The sequence below is a fragment of the Girardinichthys multiradiatus genome, chromosome 22 (genome assembly GCF_021462225.1).
Source record: "Girardinichthys multiradiatus isolate DD_20200921_A chromosome 22, DD_fGirMul_XY1, whole genome shotgun sequence".
NCBI lineage: Eukaryota > Metazoa > Chordata > Actinopteri > Cyprinodontiformes > Goodeidae > Girardinichthys > Girardinichthys multiradiatus.
Genome location: NC_061814.1, coordinates 43,501,458 through 43,523,575, shown reverse-complemented (window position 1 = coordinate 43,523,575; position 22,118 = coordinate 43,501,458). Strand labels below are relative to the sequence as shown.

Here is a 22,118-nt window from a genome sequence, read left to right as displayed (position 1 = left end):
TCTCTTCCTCCCAGACTTAAACCAAACACCCAGTCTGGTCTGGGTCCCTTCAGAGGACTTTGCATTGAGTCTCAGTCCTGCATCTTCAGACTAAAACCAAACCAATCACCTTCAAGTTTGAATCTTTCACACAATGAGGGTCCAATACCAAAACTATGAAGGTGTTAACAGTTTTATGTGCACAACCATGAGTGATTTAACTGTGCACACACAGAGCTGGGCAGGACCAGGCAGCTATTAGGTTCTATAACCTTTTGACAGGTCCCAGCTGGCCTTTAACTGCGCCTGAAGAACTGGAAAATTCTGGATCATTCTGGTTTCCTACACACAGAAAGGCAACAACGCAGCTGCACACATGCATGTCCTCCATGCTGTTGTATTATACTGGTCCTTCTCAAAATATTAGCATATTGTGATAAAGTTCATTATTTTCCATAATGTAATGATGAAAATTTAACATTCATATACTTTAGATTCATTGCACACTAACTGAAATATTTCAGGTCTTTTATTGTCTTAATATGGATGATTGTGGCATACAGCTCATGAAAACCCAAAATTCCTATCTCACAAAATTAGCATATTTCATCAGACCAATAAAAGAAAAGTGTTTTTAATACAAAAAACGTCAACCTTCAAATAATCATGTACAGTTATGCACTCAATACTTGGTCAGCAATCCTTTGGCAGAAATGACTGCTTCAATGCGGCGTGGCATGGAGGCAATCAGCCTGTGGCACTGCTGAGGTCTTATGGAGGCCCAGGATGCTTCGATAGCGGCCTTTAGCTCATCCAGAGTGTTGGGTCTTGAGTCTCTCAATGTTCTCTTCACAATATCCCACAGATTCTCTATGGGGTACAGGTCAGGAGAGTTGGCAGGCCAATTGAGCACAGTGATACCATGGTCAGTAAACCATTTACCAGTGGTTTTGGCACTGTGAGCAGGTGCCAGGTCGTGCTGAAAAATGAAATCTTCATCTCCATAAAGCTTTCAGCAGATGGAAGCATGAAGTGCTCCAAAATCTCCTGATAGCTAGCTGCATTGACCCTGCCCTTGAAATAAAACACAGTGGATCAACACCAGCAGCTGACACGGCACCCCAGACCATCACTGACTGTGGGTACTTGACACTGGACTTCTGGCATTTCCTTCTCCCCAGTCTTCCTCCAGACTCTGGCACCTTGATTTCCGAATGACATGCAGAATTTGCTTTCATCCGAAAAAAGTACTTTGGACCACTGAGCAACAGTCCAGTGCTGCTTCTCTGTAGCCCAGGTCAGGCGCTTCTGCCGCTGTTTCTGCTTCAAAAGTGCCTTGACCTGGGGAATGCGGCACCTGTAGCCCATTTCCTGCACACGCCTGTGCACGGTGGCTCTGGATGTTTCTACTCCAGACTCAGTCCACTTCTTCCGCAGGTCCCCCAAGGTCTGGAATCGGCCCTTCTCCACAATCTTCCTCAGGGTCCGGTCACCTCTTCTCGTTGTGCAGCGTTTTCTGCCACACTTTTTCCTTCCCACAGACTTCCCACTGAGGTGCCTTGATACAGCACTCCGGGAACAGCCTATTCGTTCAGAAATTTCTTTGTGTGTCTTACCCTCTTGCTTGAGGGTGTCAATAGTGGCCTTCTGGACAGCAGTCAGGTCGGCAGTCTTACCCATGATTGGGGTTTTGAGTGATGAACCAGGCTGGGAGTTTTAAAGGCCTCAGGAATCTTTTGCAGGTGTTTAGAGTTAACTCGATGATTCAGATGATTAGGTTCATAGCTCGTTTAGAGACCCTTTTAATGATATGCTAATTTTGTGAGATAGGAATTTTGGGTTTCATGAGCTGTATGCCACAATCATCTGTATTAAGACAATAAAAGACCTGAAATATTTCAGTTAGTGTGCAATGAATCTAAAATATATGAATGTTAAATTTTCATCATGACATTATGGAAAATAATGAACTTTATCACAATATGCTAATATTCTGAGAAGGACCTGTATATATATATAAAGCACATCGGTTTTACCCAAGTAGGGGCTGCTGCAGTAAATAGGGGGAGGTTCTTAGGTGTGGGCGGAGTTTGGGACAACCGTGATTGGCTGGATTGACTTGTTGTGGGTGGAGTTTATAAAAGCACAGTGACCCTGTTCCATGCTTACACTCACACATCTTATAGTATAACTACTATAACTAACCAATCGAACTAGATCTCACACTTGTTTAGTGGCTTATCACCTCGCTGTGTGATGGTGGCAGAGAAGAAGTATCTAGCATAGATTTATGTAGCATGGAGGCTAACAGCTAAGCCTGTAATTTACTGGGAGTAGGAGGAGAGTAATGAAATCCAACCAGCATGGCTTCTTCCAACCCCACTCATAAGAATCCATCTGACCAATCACGGCTTTCAGAAACTCCTCCCACAAAAAGTTGATCCAACCAATTATGTCTTTTCCACACCCAAGAACCTCCCACTTACTCACTGCAGTGACCCCCTTCTCATCTTATCTCATCTTATCTCTGACAGGATATGTTTCCAAAACACACCAAGGTAACGCAGGTAAGCAGAGAACCATGCTCCCATCAAAAGTGTTCTGGTCCATGGATCCACCTTGGTCCTGAGCAGCATTTACATGATTAGTCAGAGGCCTGAATTAGTCAGTCTGCGCTGTATTTTCATTTGTTTTCAGCAGAATGCACCAGTTGCAATCTGGACCTAACCTGGATTTCAATAGGAAACAATATTAACCAAAAAACCCAGATTTTCTTTGTTGGAAAAGGATACAGTCCCAACCATCTGGAACTCTGAATAGTTGTCACACTTCCAGCTGCTGAACCAGTGGCAGCGTGAGTCCTTCATGAAGGAGAACATCCCTGGAAAATAAAGAATTCCCGTTAGATCCCAGGAAACAGGATGGATGGATGAATCTACTAGTTTCTGATTGGCTGTGACTGTTGCTGCTGTTTCAGAGTCACTAATATCTTCCTGCACTTAATTTCTTCTTAGCTGAGATGTTCAGTGAGACCTTCCAGAAAAGGATTAGTTAGGAGGTTCTTGAGTCGGATAAACTGTAAGAGCCTCTGGACAGCAGCAGTCTGTGCCGAGTAGAGGCAAACATCTGGATCTGAGGTTCGCTGAACACCAGGAACTGAAGCGGCTCCATGCATAGAAGAGCCTGTGTGTGAAGGTGTGTGTGTTTGCACACACCTGTCTGTGTGGCTGGGTGTGTGTGAGGCAGAGTCGGGCTTCCCCTGCTCGGCTAATGAGGGGAACACAGCTTTCATTGACTATCTCCACTCTGGGCTGACGTCTCCTTGGTAGCAAAAACACAGACAACCGCAGAGAGACGGAGCGATGATGAAAAGAACACTTTGAGCAGCGGAGAGAGAAATAACACGAGGAAGGAGTGAAACGCACAGATGTGTCACAAACGTTGGTTTAAACTGAGAAAAGATTTACAAAACAGAAAGATCTGGTTGAAAATCCACAGGAATTCTCAGAAATATGAAGTTGGATCCTTTACACAGAAAACCTTCAGGTTTATCTAAACCTGCTTTTCCAGGATGAAAGACTCTAAATGAGACGTTAAGTGGGGCCTTGATTCTAGGAACTATCTAGATGCTCCACAGTCCTGGGTCCTCTCTGGTGCTCTCTACTCAGCCCACAGATGTTGGAAGAAGGTTAACTTGTTAAAGTGTGAAGCATGAACGCTGCCTGACCTGTAGATTCAGTGAATCCCTTAAATAGAACCTGTCTGACAACATGAAGTAGGCTAAACAATCTCATCATATCCTTATCTACAGAAAACCAAGAACAGATGAGAAACAAATTCTCTGGCATCTATCTGGCATCTAAGAAATACATTTCTAAGTCTTTAGCATCTATGGTTCTGGGTCAAAAACACCTGACCCAAAAGAACACAAAGACCAGTATTAGTTGAAAAACATTGAGGATCATCAAGACCTTTGGGAACATTTTCGATGATCTAAGGAGACAAAAATGGAAAATTGTTGTCCTTACAAAGAGAATCAAGAAAATCTTTCATTTTTTTCATTCTCCATCTAATGAATCAGACTAAGGTCTGCAGGAGCATTATTAGCTTATTTATGTCCTCATGGGAGGAGACATTTCAGTTTTAAGGATGTAAAGTTAAAGGTTGGTCTACAAAGCTGAATAATCGTACCCTGAGCTGATACCACCACATGAAGGAGGTCCAAACTGAGTGACATGGCTCTGTTCTGTCCCAGAATCACCTCTGGGTATGAATGACAGAGTGACAGAAAGACAAAAGGAAAGACGTGACAAACGATGACCCAGAGAGGAGGTGTGAAAGGAAAAGAGGAGAAAGCTAATCTGTAAGAACCAAAGGAGCCGGAGATCAGAGTTTATTTTCCAAGTTTCCAAAACCAACACTGACTGCTCTCCTCAACGTTCTGACACTTATTCCTCCGACCTGAAAACTTACAGCTCAAATCCACCGAGGCCTCCGGCTAATAAACGTGTTCTTTCCATTTTTAGCCAATAGAAATATTATTTTCTTTCTGCTTGCTTTCATTAAAGAGAGGCTTCTCTTTCTGTTGACTTTGCATCAGAAAGGTTTTACCTTCTAGACTCCAAGCTGCTCCCAAATAACTACTTTTCCTCCCAGCAGCTTCATCACGCAGGCCTTCAGTCAGGGTAGAAAGTTTCAGCAGTGACCTGCATGAGTCAGAACATTATGTTTCTATACTTATAGCTGGTTCTGGTTCTGTGAACAGTGAATATCTCCTGTGTGGATCCTTCTTTCTGGGTATCAACTTGTGGGCTCAGTCTTCACTGATGGTGACCCATTCTTATCCTAGTACTTGGAGTTGATCTCAGTTTGTTGGCTTCTGTTTCTCCAGCTGACCTCAGGTTCTCAGTGGGGCTCACATCTGGGGATTTTCCAGACCACAGGTCCAAAATGTTCTGATCTTTGTGACACTTTGTTACCTCTTTAGCTTCAGGAGACAGTGCTCCAGCATTCTGGAAGATGCACATCACCAAACTATTCCTGGATTGTTGGAAGAACATGTTTTTTGGAGAAAGCAGCCCCATACCTTTTCTTCTCCAGATGGTCCAAACAATCAGAAGGGGAATCATCAGAGGAAAGTGGATTGTTCCAGTCTTCTGCTGTCCATCCTTATCCTTCCTGCAGAATCTTGCAGTCCTTCCTTTCCAAAGGTCCTCACTGTACATCCAGATGCACTCAAATCCAACTTGCTGCTGATGCTGAGCATCCTCTGCACTGGTGGCAGTATCACACGGTAGTCCAATCCTCCTAGGGCTTGCAGGACCTTCTAGGACCTCCTGAAGCTTCCTTCTCTGCAGCTGAACCTCTCAGCCTGATGAAGGCTCTTTGTTCAGCTGTAATATTCTCAGCAGCAGTTTCCTGCATCTGCTTCTATTAGGAGATAACCATCACAAGGAGACAATGAATCCAGAACATGGGTTCCCAGTCTTCTGAGTAGATGGACTTCTTCACAGACTGGACTGTACTGGCATGAGGTTAAATTATCATTTTGCACCAAGACTGTAGTTTAAAGCTAACCCTCAGAAATGTAATGGCTGCTGCCCTGTGGGGAATCTCACCGTAGTCAGTGTGGAAGATCTGACGAACCAGCAGCAGGAACCACTCCTTCGTCAGGCCACCCATGTCGAGCCCCGCCTCCCCGACAAATGTCACCCGCAGCTTCTTCTTCAGGTCGCACCGTTTCCTTGTCAGCTGCAGCGAGACACAAATAAAGCGTAAGAAATAATGTTTTTCATGGTGCTTCTGTTAGATCTGCACTTTAAACGCAGAGCTGTCTGAGAAGCAGACATGTTGAGAACAACAGAGAAATGTGGGCCGAATATGAAGGATTACAGATGTTTGGTGAGAATTTCACAGGAAGAAGAAAAGACTTCAGATTTATGATCAGCTTGGATGGAGCTCTGAAGACATTCCTGCTAATCTTCAGGCTCTTTATATTCACAGACCTCTCCCACCCAGTGTTCCCACAACATTAATTAGCCTTTCCCCTCATCGGTACATCATAAAAACAGCCTTTTCCACTGATCTTCTCACTCCCAAACATCCTAAAACTCCAGCCAACATCATCTGCATCAGGGAGGTTCCCTCCTGCTGTCTGAGGATTATTTATTTGAAGTTCAGGACTGTTTGCTGTGATCAAACCTCGAACCACCTTCTAAACACTCAGTGTGTGACTCAGTGTGTAAATGTTAGATGAAGCTGAGATTTGAAGGTTCCTGAAAGATAGTACAGTTTTCATTGATTTCTGACGAATGTATATCCATCCATCCATCCATCCATCCATCCATCCATCCATCAGGTCACAGGGGTTATGGTTCCAGTAGAGAAAAATCCCTCTGCCCAGTAAAACTAACCAGCTCTTTTGGAGGGAACCTGAGGCTTTCCCAGATCTGAAGGGATATCTTTTCCATCCTCCAAGTTCTGGGTCTGTTCTTGGGTCCCCTTTCAGGGTGAGATCCCTGGAAAACCAAGAGCTGTCTAGATGGAATCCTTGGCAGCTGAACCATCTCATCTGTCTCCTTTCTTTTCAGAGGAGCAGGAGCTCCTCACCTTCTCTCTAAGGATTCCCAACAGATGAACAGATTTTAGCAACTTGAACCTAGGATCTAGTTCCTTCGGTCACGACCCAGATCTTATGACCATAGATTAATGTTGGAACCTAAACAGACAGATAAAACAAGCTTTAGTTTCAAGCTCAGCTCTTTCTTCACCTGAATGGGAAGCTGTGGTGGAAGACGAGCTTCAGAACATGAACTCTTGCAATTGTTTGTAAACCCAACCCCTATCGGACCGATTCTGGTTGGCAGCCAACACTCAGAGGTGCAAAGGCCTTCAAATACTGAGAGAAATTAGATGAGAAATATTGTCATGTTTCACATCATGATATCTCCAATACATCCATCTATCTTCTGCATATCTGAGATTGGGTTCTGGGTGTGGCTCCTCAAGGAGGATTCAGAACTTTTTCGTGTCTAGCAAGTATAAACTGTGTAGTCCCTTCAGTCAGTTCTGGGTCTGAAAACCACCAAAGGCAGGCATCTGGGATGCATCCTGGTCTGATGATCCAACTCAGCTGACTCGTTTCAATAAGAAGTAGCAGCAGTTCTGGACAACGGAGCTCCTCACCTTCTCTTTAATGCAGAACCCAACCAAACAACGGTTCATTTGCTTATATCCAAGATCTGCATCTTTCTGTCATGATCCATGCGAGATTTGGAACGTAGTGGAACCAGTAAATCCAGATCTGACAGACAGACCTGGAATAAGACCTTGATTAGTGCAGCTGCAGCCCTGATCTTTCCATCCATCTCCAACCAGCCTGCCTTCAGTGAGGAAGAACACTGAGACACCTGAACTCCTCCACAATCAGTCCAAACCAAATAAAAATTGAGAACTTCAACTCCTATTTCCTGTTTCAGTGTGATCCTTCTCAGTGTCGGGTTTGTGTTCTGACCTCATCCAGCGAGTCACTGAGGAGTTGTGCTCGTCGAACTTTAATGTTGAGGAACAGAAGGTTCATGTCCACCCTCTGCCTCCTGGAAACTTTGCTCACCAGGCTTTGCTGTGAAGCACAAACAGACATATCTTATTCCGTGTAGACTTTCAACCTCTGTTTGATTCTTTGAAGCATTGTTTTAAATCCTCACCCTGGCCTGACTGATCATCTGCTGCTCCGAGTCCTTCTGGATGATGGCTTTCTTCACCACAGTCGAAAGGATGAAAGGAAACTGACAAAAAGAAAACCTGACAGAGAGAGAAGAGGAAATGAGGAGAGTCTATCACTTTGGAAACATTTCTTTAAGCCAACAGAGCAGAAACATTTCATTCCTGACCCTCTGGTGTTTGTCCAAACCTAACCCATCCCATCCCTCATGACCTGGATCCCCTGACACTCCAACCTGGGAGTTATTTCCTTATGAAATGGCCCTGCAGCTCCCTGGGGGTTCTGCACTGTGGCTGCTGGGTGGTTCCCCTAGGACTCTCCACTGCTCTTCTCTGGGGGGGTTGCGGTAGTCCCGGCGGTGGTTCTCTTTGGATGTCTGTGGCTTAGATCTCCTCCGTATCTGTCTCAGGTCCAGGGGGGCAGGTCTGTGGCTCCTCACACTTACTAGTGGATATTTTTATGGAGAAACCTTGTATGTACAAGTGTGCTCACACTCAGACCCACAGGTGTTTAGATTCAGGTGTTAACAGATACACAAATGTTCTATATTGAGCAGCATTTACCACTAAACACATCTTGCATTCATAAGGACCGTGCACTTTTCAGTAAAAAAGCTGGTAATATGAACGTTTCTGCAGGTGTAGAAGCAAGCAGGGTGTTATCTTGTATTCTCTTCATGCTTCTTTCTCTCCTCCATTCTTTTCTCATTCTCTCCCTTTTTCCTTTTTGTCCCACCTCTCTCTCTTTCGTGCTTCTTTTTTTTCCTTTTTGTTTCTGTCTCTGTGTCCGTAACAACTGAAATAATCCCAAAGCAGTTTCTATTAAAGTTTCTTTTATAAATATCAAGCAGAGCTTTAAAGCGTTAGCTAGAATGCTCCACTTGTGAAAGTAAAGCTGTAGGGCTTTTTCTTGGCACTCAGACAACAATTCTGAGCTGCTCTGCCAGACAGGACACGGTAAAAAAAATAAAAAAAGAAGGAGCTGAGCGAAGCCTCGGTCATGTTAGCCCAAAATCTGACCTCTTTCTGGAGGCAAACTGGACTTCATCTCCTCAGTTTGAGGAGTGAGTCCCTGCAGGCTGTCTGGGGTTTAACAGACAGATGTAAAATCAAGCAATCTGACCCAAACATGCTGTCATGGACAGAGAAAGTACCCCTGTTTACTTTTTCTAGGGTTTTACCTCTGAAACATAATAAAAAAGATCTGGTCTTCATTGTTCTTACCTTCTCTAAAACTAAGTACACTCCAAACTTCAGTAGTTTGTATGCAGCTCTCTAAGATTCCTGTAGAAGAATTATGGTCCATTCTTCTCTCTGAAGCGCTTTAGATCATTGAGGTTTCTGAAAAGTTTTCTGAACGTCCCACCACAGTGTTCCAGTGGGGTTGAGGTCCGGACTTTGACTAGGCCATTTTTATACCTTGATTCTTTTCTTTTTAAACAATTCTGCTAAAGATCTGCTTCTGTGTTTGGGACCATGGGTCTTGCTGATGACCCAGTTTGAACCAAGCTTTGACAGTTGGACTGATGGACTCACATGTATCTGCTAAACAAGCCCAAATCATCACACCTCCACCACTGTGCTTGACAGCTGGTATGAGGGGTTTGTGCCGATATGCTGTGTTTGAGTTTCTCCAATCATGGTTCTGTTATGGTCAAACATTTTTACTTTCGTCTCATCTGTCCAAAAGACATTGTCCCAAATGTCTTGTGGTACATTCAGATAAGGAAGGGTTGATACGTTGTATTTTGAAGCAATAGTGATAAAAATTATGTAAAAATTCTTCACAGTCCTTTGAGCATAAATCCTTCACTGCATACAGTCAGAGCCTCATCCAAACTTACTGCTCAAAACATGCCCCTTTATTTAAAAGGTTCCTTAATCAGAAAACTTTCATTTATTAGTGCCATTGAACCGCTGAGCAGAACATGCTAACTGCATTCAATCTTATTTTAAGTCTAACAGCATTTATTTTGGAGAGGAGAGTCCGGCCGATAGTCGAACCCCAGCTTCAGGAGGAGCAGTGTGGTTTTTGTCCCGGCCGTGGGACACTGGACCAGCTCTATACCCTCTACAGGGTGCTCGAGGGTTCATGGGAGTTTGCCCAACCGGTCCACATGTGTTTTGTGGACCTGGAGAAAGCATTCGACTGTGTCCCTCGTGATGCCCTGTGGGGGGTGCTCCAGGAGTATGGAATCGGGGCCCCTTTACTAGGGGCCATCTGGTCTCCGTAAGAGCGGAGCAGGAGTTTGGTTCGCATTGCCAGCACTAAGTCGGACCTGTTCCCGGTGCATGTTGGATTCCGGCAGGGCTGCTCTTTGTCACCGGTTTCTAGGCACAGCCAAGGGCCGGAGGGGGTCTGATTTGGGGACCAGAGGATTTCGTCTCTTCTTTTTGCAGATGACGTGGTCCTGCTGGCCCCCTCTAGCCAAGACCTACAGCATGCACTGTGGCAGTTCGCAGCAGAGTGTGAAGCGGCTGGGATGAAGATCAGCTCCTCCAAGTCCGAGGCCATGGTTCTCGACTGGAAAAGGGTGACTTGTCCTCTTCAGGTTGGAGGGGAGTTCCTGCCTCAAGTGGAGGAGTTTAAGTATCTCGGGGTCTTGTTCATGAGTGAGGGAAAAATGGAGCGGGAGATCGACAGACGGATCAGTGCGGCTGCCACAGTAATGGGGGAGCTGTGCCGGTCCGTTGTGGTTAAGAGAGAGCTGAGCCGAAAAGCAAAGCTCTCGATTTACCAGTCGGTCTACATTCCTACCCTCACCTATGGCCATGAACTTTGGGTCATGACCGAAAGAACAAGATCCCGGATACAAGCGGCTGAAATGAGCTTCCTCCGTAGGGTGGCCGGGCACTCCCTTAGAGATAGGGTGAGGAGCTCGGCCATCTGGGAGGGGCCCGGAGTACAGCCGCTGCTCCTCCATATTGAGAGGAGCCAGTTGAGGTGGCTTAGGGAGGTGGCTCCAGGAGGCATCTATGCCGGATGCCTCCTGGACGCCTTCCAGGCGCGTCCCACCAGGAGGAGGCCCAGGAGACGCTGGAGGGAATATGTCTCTCGGCTGGCCTGGGAACGCCTTGGGCTCCACCCAGAGGAGCTGGAGGAGGTGTCTGGGGAGAGGGACGTCTGGGTGTCTCTGCTGTGTGCTGCCCCCGCGACCCGGTCCCGGATAAAGATGACGAGTACGAGTACAAGCATTTATTCATGCTTTTATTGAGCTAACAAGTGAAACATATCCCACATCTTACTTTCAGGTTTCAGTTTCCAAACATCAACAGAGTTTATCTGTCATGATTTAGCTGTTAGGTGTTTGAGCTCCATGTTCCTGTTCCAGAGGGGTTCAAGGACGAACCACCATCTGTTCCTACTCTCCAGGACCAGGTTGTCCAGGTAGACCCACCTCTATCTATGTCTCAACAACCCCTTTGAGGGTTCTCCTGGCTGTCAAGCCTATTCTCAAAGCTTCGTCAATGATTCCAGGGGGGCTCTCCAAGGTACCTGAGTGGGATGAACCCTGGAGAGCTCCACCATGATCCCAAATCTTCAGAGCTCCACCGTATTTCCAAGTCTCAAAAGCTTCTTCGTTGGTTCGTGTGGCCAGAGCTCCTCCGTGGGTTCAAGTCTCCACCTAAGGGTCACTGTAGTTGACCACCTGACAGGGTTCTCCAAGGGTCCTCTATGCCTCCTGGTCAACTTCCAGAAAGGGTTCTTTGTGGGTTCTAAGTTCCCAGGCTAAAATCCACATTCTCAGTGCTGTCGACCCCAAGACTGTCTCAGCCACAGGTTCTTGGCCAAGCTTCTTGCACCTCTGTTCTCCAGGGCTACCTCCAGCCGTCCTCCTAAACTCTGTTTTGTTTCTAAGTCTAATATGATATGATCTTCATTATCATAGGGTAACTACTTCCTATCACAATAATGTTTCTACAATTCCTATAAACAGTACAATAATTAACCACCCCTAACTCAGATGCAACTTAACAAACCTACAGGGGTTGGAGAATGAAAGTGAAACACCTGGTTTTAGACCACAATAATTTATTAGTATGGTGTAGGGCCTCCTTTTGCAGCCAATACAGCATCAATTCATCTTGGGAATGACATATACAAGTCCTGCACAGTGGTCAGAGGGATTTTAAGCCATTCTTCTTGCAGGATAGTGACCAGGTCACTACGTGATACTGGTGGAGGAAAACGTTTCCTGACTCGCTCCTCCAAAACAACCCAAAGTGGCTCAATAATATTTAGATCTGGTGACTGTGCAGGCCATGGGAGATGTTCAACTTCACTTTCATGTTCATCAAACCAATCTTTCACCAGTCTTGCTGTGTGTATTGGTGCATTGTCATCCTGATACACGGCACCACCTTCAGGATACAATGTCTGAACCATTGGATGCACATGGTCCTCAAGAATGGTTCGGTAGTCATTGGCAGTGATGCGCTCATCTAGCACAAGTATTGGGCCAAGGGAATGCCATGATATGGCAGCCCAAACCATCACTGATCCACCCCCATGCTTCACTCTGGGCATGCAACAGTCTGGGTGGTACGCATGTTTAACATTGTCCACAGCCCAAGATTTGCGCTCCTTGCACCATTGAAACCAACATTTGGCATTGGCATGAGTGACCAAAGGTTTGGCTATAGCAGCCCGGCCGTATATATTGACCCTGTGGAGCTCCTGACGGACAGTTCTGGTGGAAACAGGAGAGTTGAGGTGCACATTTAATTCTGCCGTGATTTTGGCAGCCGTGGTTTTATGTTTTTTGGATACAATCCAGGTTAGTACCCGAACATCCCTTTCAGACAGCTTCCTCTTGCGTCCACAGTTAATCCTGTTGGATGTGGTTCGTCCTTCTTGGTGGTATGCTGACATTACCCTGGATACCGTGGCTCTTGATACATCACAAAGACTTGCTGTCTTGGTCACAGATGCGCCAGCAAGACGTGCACCAACAATTTGTCCTCTTTTGAACTCTGGTATGTCACCCATAATGTTGTGTGCATTTCAATATTTTGAGCAAAACTGTGCTCTTACCCTGCTAATTGAACCTTCACACTCTGCTCTTACTGGTGCAATGTGCAATCAATGAAGACTGGCTACCAGGTTGGTCCAATTTAGCCATGAAACCTCCCACACTAAAATGACAGGTGTTTCAGTTTCATTGTCCAACCCCACTAAGTCTAGCTCCCATCTTGTTTTTAGAGAGAAGAGGCTTTTTCCTTTAACCCTTCCTAAAAGCCATACTGGTTCAGTGTTTTTGACTTGTCCTGAACTTTGACCTTCAACCTGCTAACTGAGGAAGTGGAGTCTGAGATGGAGCTCTGACCTATTTGAGTTGCCGTAGTTCTGCCAGGTTCTGTAATCCTCCATGAAGTCTATGTGCTCCAGAGCGATGTTGTAGAAGTCGGTGAAGGGCATGATGGGAGGAGAGGAGATGCTGTTGGCCGCATCTGGCAGGAAGACAAACATCAGTAATGTGCAGCTTAAACACATGGTGTGGTGTTTGGGAGACCTACTGAACAGGCTGAGAACTTTGGTGGCAGAGGGGATCCACCAGGAACATTTGGCTGAAGGAGGAAGCTCGTCTGGTTCTGCAGGAAACAGGCGTGTGGAGATGAACTGCAGGAGGCGCTCCACCAGCTGCCGGAAACGCCTGGCTGACAGCCTGAAGGACAAGAAGAGACTGATGTCATGAAGGAGTTAAATGTGAACATACAAGAGCACCAAAAATAGACACTTCACAGAAAAATTGGAAAGAGGGAAAGAAAATCAGCGTCGGCTGGAAAAAAGTGGCTTTCTGGATCTGAGCAGAACTAAACAGAACCTCTAATTTGAAGCAGCTTGCTCTTAAATCATCACCACAAAGAACATGTTTGCAAATGCCCCTGAGTCATGCTGAGGGAGACAAATACAGAAGCTGGCTAACATTGTCCTCTTAGGCTCTGAGTCAACCCGAAAAGCTCAGATGAAACCATCTGTGCGAGGTTAGAATGTTATAAAGCGAAGAAAGTTTCTCATGAATAAAACGGGGACATTTTAAAAGCAGAAATTATAAACAGATTTATCCTCTGGAGATTTGAGTTGGATCAAATCAAATTACATGAACTGCCTAGATATGGTTACTCTGAGTGTACTCTCATCTTCTCTTCTCCTGTGCAACGCTCGTTGGTTCTCTCCAGAGCATACCTCCACCTCCTCCTGCTGCTCCCTGCTCTCTCATCACAATGGTGTCTGCAAACACATAAAACTCATGGAGACCCCTCCCTGGCCACCTGTGACAACCTGTCCATCATCACTGCAAACAAGGAGGGGCTCAGAAACCTGATTTAACCCTGACCCCTGCTTTAACCCGTCTGCCACCCCCACCATACACCTCACTGCTGTCTTACTGCCACCACTGTCATACTCTCATTTCTCCACCACACCTGACTTCCTCCTAGCTGTATTGAATGAAACTGTTTGTGGAGATGCAGAATAAAACGTTCATGGTCAGGTAAAGCTTTGTGATAACTGACAGTCTCAAATAATTTGTTGTTAGTTTTCTCTGTGAAAACACATCTACAAACCTGGTTGGAAACCATTTAATCTGACTGAGCCATGTGCCAAACACACAGATAAAAAACAGGTTGGTTGCTAAATTAAAAAGTCTGACAAAGTATGTTTTTCTGGAGCTCTTTAGATATATGTTCCCATTTTAAAGTACTTTACTTAATGTGACAAGGCCAGTTCTTCAGAGCACTGAAAATTACATCTTTTCTACAAAATATCTTGCATTCTGTTCAAAAAACTCCCTAGAGCTTAAAAGTTTTGAATTGGTTAAAATACCATAATCTGTTCACTGTGGTAAACAATGATAAACAGACTCACCTCTTTAGCCAGTGAACCAGGAAGTGGTGGTCGGCCTCGGACAATGCTGCGATCTGCCTCAGCAAGTGAGCGAAGATCACGTAGGTGCTGATACTTGAATACTGGGGGTTCTGCACAAAACAGTGTCACAAGGTCACAATGATTGAACCAGTCCATCAAAACATGTTGACCAACCTGGGAACAGAAGGTGAGGATCACTGGTGCTGAGTAAAATTGATTCAAGTCTTATTTGGCAGTCTGGGACTATTTCCTGTCATTTAGCAAAATAATGTGAGTAAACCAAATCAGATGTGGGGTTCCTCAAGGTTACATCCTTGGGACCCTTTTATTTAATATCTGTATGCACCCCCTGGGCCAGGTTAAAGAGTACCATTTCATTTATTACCATACATTTGTTTATGACACGCAACATTATATCTCTGTCACATCCTCAGTCCCATACAGTCACTGGGTGTGTTCATCATGTCATGTCATGTCAACGAGAACTGATCCTGCTCAACTTTCACCAAAAATCCAACTGGATTGTTGATTAAAGGAAATAGATCAGCATTTGTTGAATTGCGGTAACATTTGGCAAAAATGTACACCGTGTTTTAAACCTTTCCTGAAAATGTTTCAGTTGTTTCTGGGGAACACAAGCTAGAGGTTTTTCACTCCAGTTCTGTAATGTTTCCCTTTTTTTGACCCGAACACAAGTTTAATGAATATTTTTGGGACTTTGGGGAAAACTTTGAAATTGCTCTCTGAATTAGCATCAAAGATATAAATAAAACTCTAACAGAAGAGATCTAAAGACACCGAATACAGTAATACAGAATTTAGTTTAGACAGCTGAAGCACAGGGGATGCTAGCTTCATGAAATAAACAATTCTGCTTCCTTCATCATATAATCCCTAACAGTGGGTATAAACAGGAAAAAGCTGAGACATTAGATTAACTATCATAAACTGACTTGATGATGACCCATTAATAAAAAGAAAAAGTTCCAGAGTAAAATAAGAACCAGATACAACAAGTCACTGCTTCCTATGGTGATTTATCCCTTTTCTTGAGAGCCAAACAGTTCAGCTATTTTAATTGTACAGTCAGACAGAAACATGGATGAGAAATTGGAATTTATATGCAGGCAAAAAGACGAAAACTATATATATGGGGATGAAACGAGCCAGAAAGCTTCTAAATATTTCACTGGGTTAGAATCTACGCTATAAACGGTTTAAAATAGCAATCCAGTCAGATAAAGTCCAGCTTTCTGTGAACTGTTTAAACCCAACGGTGTCTGGCTGAGCCGTGGAGTGGGCTGGGTTTACTCACAGATATTTGACAGAACCTAGCAGATCTGTTGAAATAAAGCTGCCCTGGGCTGAAGAGCTACCGAAAGCCGTTCACTTTTAACTTGCTTGTTTTAGGGTCGTTTTTGAATGTGTTTTTCTAATCCTGAGGAGGAGCAGCAAAATTGACCAATAGAAAGAGGGAAGGTGCTTGAATACTTTTGTATTGGCACCCTTAACTCTAGTTTCCTGTTTTCATGCCACTCCTATATATGGCAGTAAGGCTGCAGTGAAGAAAGAGGCTAAAAAGAGGAAAATAGACCAAGAAAAGAAACAGAAAAGAGCAGAAATAAAAAGAAGCAAAGATAGATGGAGGGGTGAAGAGCAAGAACTTCCTCAGAGATTTCTAGCTGTAGCTTTCTCCAACACAGACATCTGATGAACCACAGCTGGAGATGAGCTGCAGCTTGATTGTTAACAGCATTTATCTACAAGCATCATGAAGTTTCAAGTGCTTTTCCTGTTAACAGCAGAGATGAGCTCTCAGACCTGCTGCCAGCGAATTGGAAAGTCGGTGCTTCAGAATATATACAGCACCCCTGAAGATACAGAACCCCTGATGTGAAAACCTGGGTTTCAGCCTGTTAGACAGAGTGGTCCACACAGAGCAAACAGCAGATGTTCATGACTGACAGAAGCATGTGATCTTAAGGTCTTTGAGCTGTGAGCTGTCTAATGACTGCTGGACTAACCAGACTAACCAGCGCTAATAACCAATGCCGGATCAGAACATAATCCCAGTCCTGTTGTTTGATTAGGTTTAAATTGCTGATATAACTGGACCACATATGCTGGCTAATACGATGGAGGAAGTCAACTGTAACGTCAGACAAAATTCTGCAAACATCTGGTAAGTATTTGGATTTCATGAACTGGGAGGAAAACAGGTGAAGACAGTTTGGAAAGGATGAATCCAAAGTAGGACAGAAAGTCCAAACTTTGGCAAAGTAACTTCTAGTAGCTCCTCTTCACTACTGTATGAACAACCAAACAATCCTTTATTTTCAGAAGCTGTCAGGTGAAGCTAAAGATGCTAACAGAAAAGCACAGATAAATATTCAGCTGGTTTCTTATTCTGCCACTATTTTCATTTCATTGGTACATCTCCAACGATAGAATCCTTTCATTGCTGAATTCTTGTGATTTAGTCTAGATCTCTGGTGAAAATAGTGGTGCTGTGGGCCTCCCCTCATGCCCTGCTCCCCGCTGCTCTCCAGGAAAGGAGGGAATCACCATAGCAACCAATGACTCAGTGTTCTCTGGATCTCTGGTTCTTACATAAGTCAGCAGCTTCTTTGTCCATCATCAGGGATGTTCAAACAGCACCAACAGAAAGAAGTGGAAGTTTTTGCACTGGTTCCTTTAATGCGTCTTTTTTAAATGGGAATATTTAGAGTTTCTGATCCAGTCTTTAATGTATCTCAGTGGCTTTGGGTCTCACCTGAATCAGAATGAAATATGCTCGCAGGTCGTCTTTTGTCCGAGGCCTAATAAAAGAAAACAGATTACATTTGGAAAGAAATCAAAGACAACCAGCTAAAAAGGGAACATTTTTAATAAAACATCCAGGGACCCAGTTGAAACACAAACATCTCATTAATTTGATCTTTCTCTGATTGGAAATGTTTATAATGATGAAAGCTAAGAAGATAAAAACAGTGCAGGCTATGGTCCGGTGGACGAGGTTCTCTCACCCTTTCCACTCTCTCAGCAGGCTGTTGATGATCCCTTTTAAAACAGACTTCTGGATGTCCTGAGGCTGAAACAAAGCACACGCTTCAGTCCACGAGTCCGAGTCTCAGTGAGTCACACAAACATCTGCACTCTATGGTCAGGTTTATCCATCTTTAAATTTCAACATTCAAGATTTCTATGAAATCATTTGAAACCCAGACTGAAACAGGACCCAATACTTTTTTATAAAAGTCCAAATACTTGTAAATACTGCGACTACAGATTTGATCCCTTGAACATTATTTCAGCTTAAATATTTTTCCAGTCACAGCTAATTTAACATATCAAACCAAATTTAGACATCTACTATAAACTAAACCAAAATAAACGCCAGAATTAACTTAATAAACTCAGTTTTAGATCAGACAGGTATGGGTGTAATTAAATATGACACACAGCTGTTGCAGTTATGTACAGTACAGACCAAATGTTTGTGCACACCTTCTCATTCAAAGAGTTTTCTTTATTTTCATGACTATGAATATTGTAGCTTCACACTGAAGGCATCAAAACTATGAATTAACACATGTGGAATTATATACTGAACAAAAAAGTGTGAAACAACCGAAAATATGCCTTATATTCTAGGTTCTTCAAAGCAGCCACCTTTTGCTTTCATTACTGCTCCGCACACTCTTGGCTTTCTGTTGATGAGCTTCAAGAGGTAGTCACCTGAAATGGTTTTCACTTCACAGGTGTCCGAACAATTGGGAAAACTTTGAAAGTGTCCCCAAGTGCAGTCACACAAACCATCAAGCGCTATAAAGAAACTGGCTCCCATGAGGACCGCCCCAGGAAAGGAAGACCAAGAGTCACTTCTACTGCGGAAGATAAGTTCATCCGAGTCTCCAGCCTCAGAAATCGCAGGTTAACAGCAGCTCTGATTAGAGAACAGGTCAATGCCACACAGAGTTCTAGCAGCAGACACATCTCTAGAACAACTGTTAAGAGGAGACTGTGTGAATCAGGCCTTCATGGTAAAATAGCTGCTAGGAAACCACTGCTGAGGACAGGCAACAAGCAGAAGAGACGTGTTTGGGCTAGAGAACACAAGGAATGGACATTAGACCAGTAGAAATCTGTGCTTTGGTCTGATGAGTCCAAGTTTGAGATCTTTGGTTCCAACCACCGTGTCTTTGTGCGGCACAGAAGAGGTGAACGGATGGACTCTACATACCTGGTTCCCACCGTGAAGCATGGAGGAGGAGGCGTGATGGTGTGGGGGAGCTTTGCTGATGACACTGTTGGGGATTTATTCAAAATTGAAGTCATACTGAACCAGCATGGCTACCACAGCATCTTGCAGCAGCATGCTATTCCATCCGGTTTACGTTTAGTTGGACCATCATTAATTTTTCAACAGGACAATGACCCCAAACACACCTCCAGGCTGTGTAAGGACTATTTGACCAAGAAGGAGAGGGATGGGGTGCTGCGCCAGATGACCTGGCCTCTACAGTCACCGGACCTGAACCCAATCGAGATGGTTTGGGTTGAGCTGGACCGCAGAGTGAAGGCAAAAGGGCCAACAAGTGCTCAGCATCTCTGGGAACTCCTTCAAGACTGTTGGAAAACCATTTCAGGTGACTACCTCTTGAAGCTCATCAACAGAAAGCCAAGAGTGTGCGGAGCAGTAATCAAAGCAAAAGGTGGCTACTTTGAAGAACCTAGAATATAAGACATATTTTCAGTTGTTTTACACTTTTTTGTTCAGTATATAATTCCACATGTGTTAATTCATAGTTTTGATGCCTTCAGTGTGAAGCTACAATATTCATAGTCATGAAAATAAAGAAAACTCTTTGAATGAGAAGGTGTGTACAAACGTTTGGTCTGTACTGTATGTATAGCCAAAAATCCTCATACAATTAGCTGAGATAAAGCTCACACACAAAGTGCGCCCCTAGTGGTCAGGGTAAGCTAATGTCTTTTTTCAGATATAAGAAAACCTTGTTAATATTAAAATAGTGGAAAATGTCGACTTTATGCTGTTTATTCATCACTTTTATGGAATAGGTAGATGAAACTACAGTATAAGAATAGATCAAGAAATAAAAAAACATTTTTAACAGTTATATGAACCTTGGTGCACAGCTTTCCATCTTTACAGTATCGTTGTTGGTTAAATATTCGATTTAGTTTAATCCTTCTATTTCATTTTGCCTAATTTAACCAGAAATGCCAGATAAATAAAAGCAAAGACACAGTTATTTAGAGCGTTGGGTTCTTACAATTCATGGGCAAAATGACCCGAAGGTTGAGTTTTGGATAATTATTATGGGCATAAAACTCAAGTTTAAGCAGTTTTCAAATATAATAATAATAATAATATAAATAGCTTAATTTGTGTCTAATTGAGCAGAAGCTGTCAGGATAACATGTTCCTGAACAGTTCATATTCAGCATGATTTCACTCATAATTCTCTTTTTGTTTTGCCTTAAACAACATAAGGGAGGTTATATTGTGTTATTGTGCTTCTTATTCTTATATCCTTTGTTTGTTTCATGAAATCTTTTTACTATAAATACATTTTGACAAAGGAAGAAGATTTTGACTGGTTCAGTTATGCTGCTGGAGTTTTAATGGAATAAAACCAAAGATTAAATTACTGCCATAAACACAGACTTACAGTTGAGTTATTAATAATAAATCAACTGGAAATAAACATCTTGGATATAAACAGTAAACTAACCATACTTTCAGACATCAGACTCGTTCAGAACTTTATTAAAGTTGAACGGATTTTCAGGCATTTCTGCAAAATAAAACTTATTTTCAAACTCTATGAACTATTTACAGCATTTCCCAGCACGACATTTATTTTATATAAAGTTTTATTAAAATCATGACGAGTCATGAAAAGAAAACAACCTTAAATGAATTGTGGAACAAGGACAGATGAAGTAAATAATGTCCTGAGCCCAGACCTCTAGAACCCTGATGACTGGAGTCTCTGGGTTCTGCAGATGAGAACTGGGTTTTGTCTCACTTACTGTACTGAGGAGCGAGTCGTAAACAACGCTGACAAACTTGGCGTTGACCCCTGAGTCCTCGATGGTGTTAAACAATCCGTTGGCCTCTCGCTGGGACAACATGGAGACATGGTGAGGAAAACTGCAGCACAAACAAGCAGCAGCAGAGATTTCTCCCAGGTTTTTACCTTGAAGGCGGCGTTAATCTCTATGAAGGAGTCGAAGGTTGTCAGGTAAAACTCTCTGACCTCCCTCCAGTCGCCTGATTGGACGGCACGGTCCACGTCCTCCCTGTTATAAACACAGCAGGTGGATGAAATAAAGCTGGACAGTGATGAGTATTTGTGGATGTTTCATCATCTGTAGGAGGAGACTCACTGAAACTCCTTGGTAGTCTTGGTACGGAGGGGGATGATGGGGTCGGAGGGGAAGGGAGCTTTGACTTCTGGAGGCAGAGTGTCGATGGAGAGCCGCTGCCTCTGGCGGACGTTACCGCAGATGGGAGGCAGCTCCCTCACTGCTGCCACACAGGAAACAAGATGAGACCATCACAGCTTCAGTTTGGTGGTCCTTACAACTCACAGTTTCATCTGAATGTCTACAGCTCAGACAAGTCAAAACGTCAGATCTGCCACAGAAAACACATCACAGCTGCACTGGAACCCTGATGAAATGTTCTGGTTTCTGTTTGTTTTTTGACTTTATTTTAGCCCTTTAATTTCCTCAGAACAACACACAGCTGCAACATGCAAATAATAGAACTGCTTCACTTCTATAATAAATGCTTATGATGAAATATGAAAAATGAAGAAAGCTCCATTAATGGAACCAAAGAGCCAAAGTAAATCAGTGAAGGAGGAAAATCAGGGAGATATGATTTGGTGTCACTGCTTTCACCCTAACCAGTAATACCTGGTGATTCATCATAAAGGCCAGTCCTGCACCAGGTGAAAACACATTCATGTGTCCTCCCACACTTCTACCCACCCATCCTTTCTCTTTATAATTGGTCCCTTATTGTCTCTGTCTCCACAGTAACAACCATCAGGAGGAGGCCTGTCCAGGTGCATTGTGGGTGTTCATTCTGCAGGCTTGGACAGATTGTACAAGCAGAAGATAAAAGGAGCAAAGAGGGAGACTGATGGATAACTGCTGCTCTGGGTTTCAGCAGAGAAGGGCCTGGCAGGGCTGGACTAATGTTCCCAGGGTTGAACAAATGAAAAGCTCCTCCTCTGGGGACGGAGCTTGCTCAGAAAAGGTAATCAGAATCCAGATGGGCTTCTTACAGAAAAAAAGCCCAGATTAGAACCAACTCTAGTTTCTGTAAAGGTGTTATGATTGACACGGATCAGGACTAAAGATTACTAAATGAAAAGAGTCTCAACTCTAAATTAAACTGGTATAAACTGCAGTAAATTGTGTTCTGGTTCTGATGATGTGCTGGGTTGCGTCAACCATTGGGAACATTTAAAGGTATTCCCAAACAACTGGAGTTCTACGTATTAAAAAC

The 22,118-nt window shown here is 43.7% G+C and overlaps 1 protein-coding gene across 2 annotated transcripts in view; it reads right to left on the bottom strand.

Annotated features, from left to right (window-relative positions):
- Positions 1-22,118, bottom strand: part of hectd2 (HECT domain containing 2) — a 65,969-nt gene that overhangs the window by 27,565 nt on the left and 16,286 nt on the right. Inside the window, exons 3-14 of one of the 2 annotated variants that reach the window (XM_047351235.1) lie at positions 20,987-21,128; positions 20,797-20,899; positions 20,630-20,719; positions 17,596-17,660; positions 17,343-17,388; positions 14,570-14,679; positions 13,219-13,367; positions 13,029-13,152; positions 7,686-7,782; positions 7,493-7,600; positions 5,598-5,730; positions 2,772-2,860 (exon numbers count right to left, since the gene is read on the bottom strand). In XM_047351235.1, coding sequence (XP_047207191.1) covers positions 2,772-2,860; positions 5,598-5,730; positions 7,493-7,600; positions 7,686-7,782; positions 13,029-13,152; positions 13,219-13,367; positions 14,570-14,679; positions 17,343-17,388; positions 17,596-17,660; positions 20,630-20,719; positions 20,797-20,899; positions 20,987-21,128 — 1,256 coding nt within the window. The remainder of the gene's footprint in view (positions 1-2,771; positions 2,861-5,597; positions 5,731-7,492; positions 7,601-7,685; positions 7,783-13,028; positions 13,153-13,218; positions 13,368-14,569; positions 14,680-17,342; positions 17,389-17,595; positions 17,661-20,629; positions 20,720-20,796; positions 20,900-20,986; positions 21,129-22,118) is intronic. The other variant, XM_047351236.1, reaches the window with a different exon arrangement.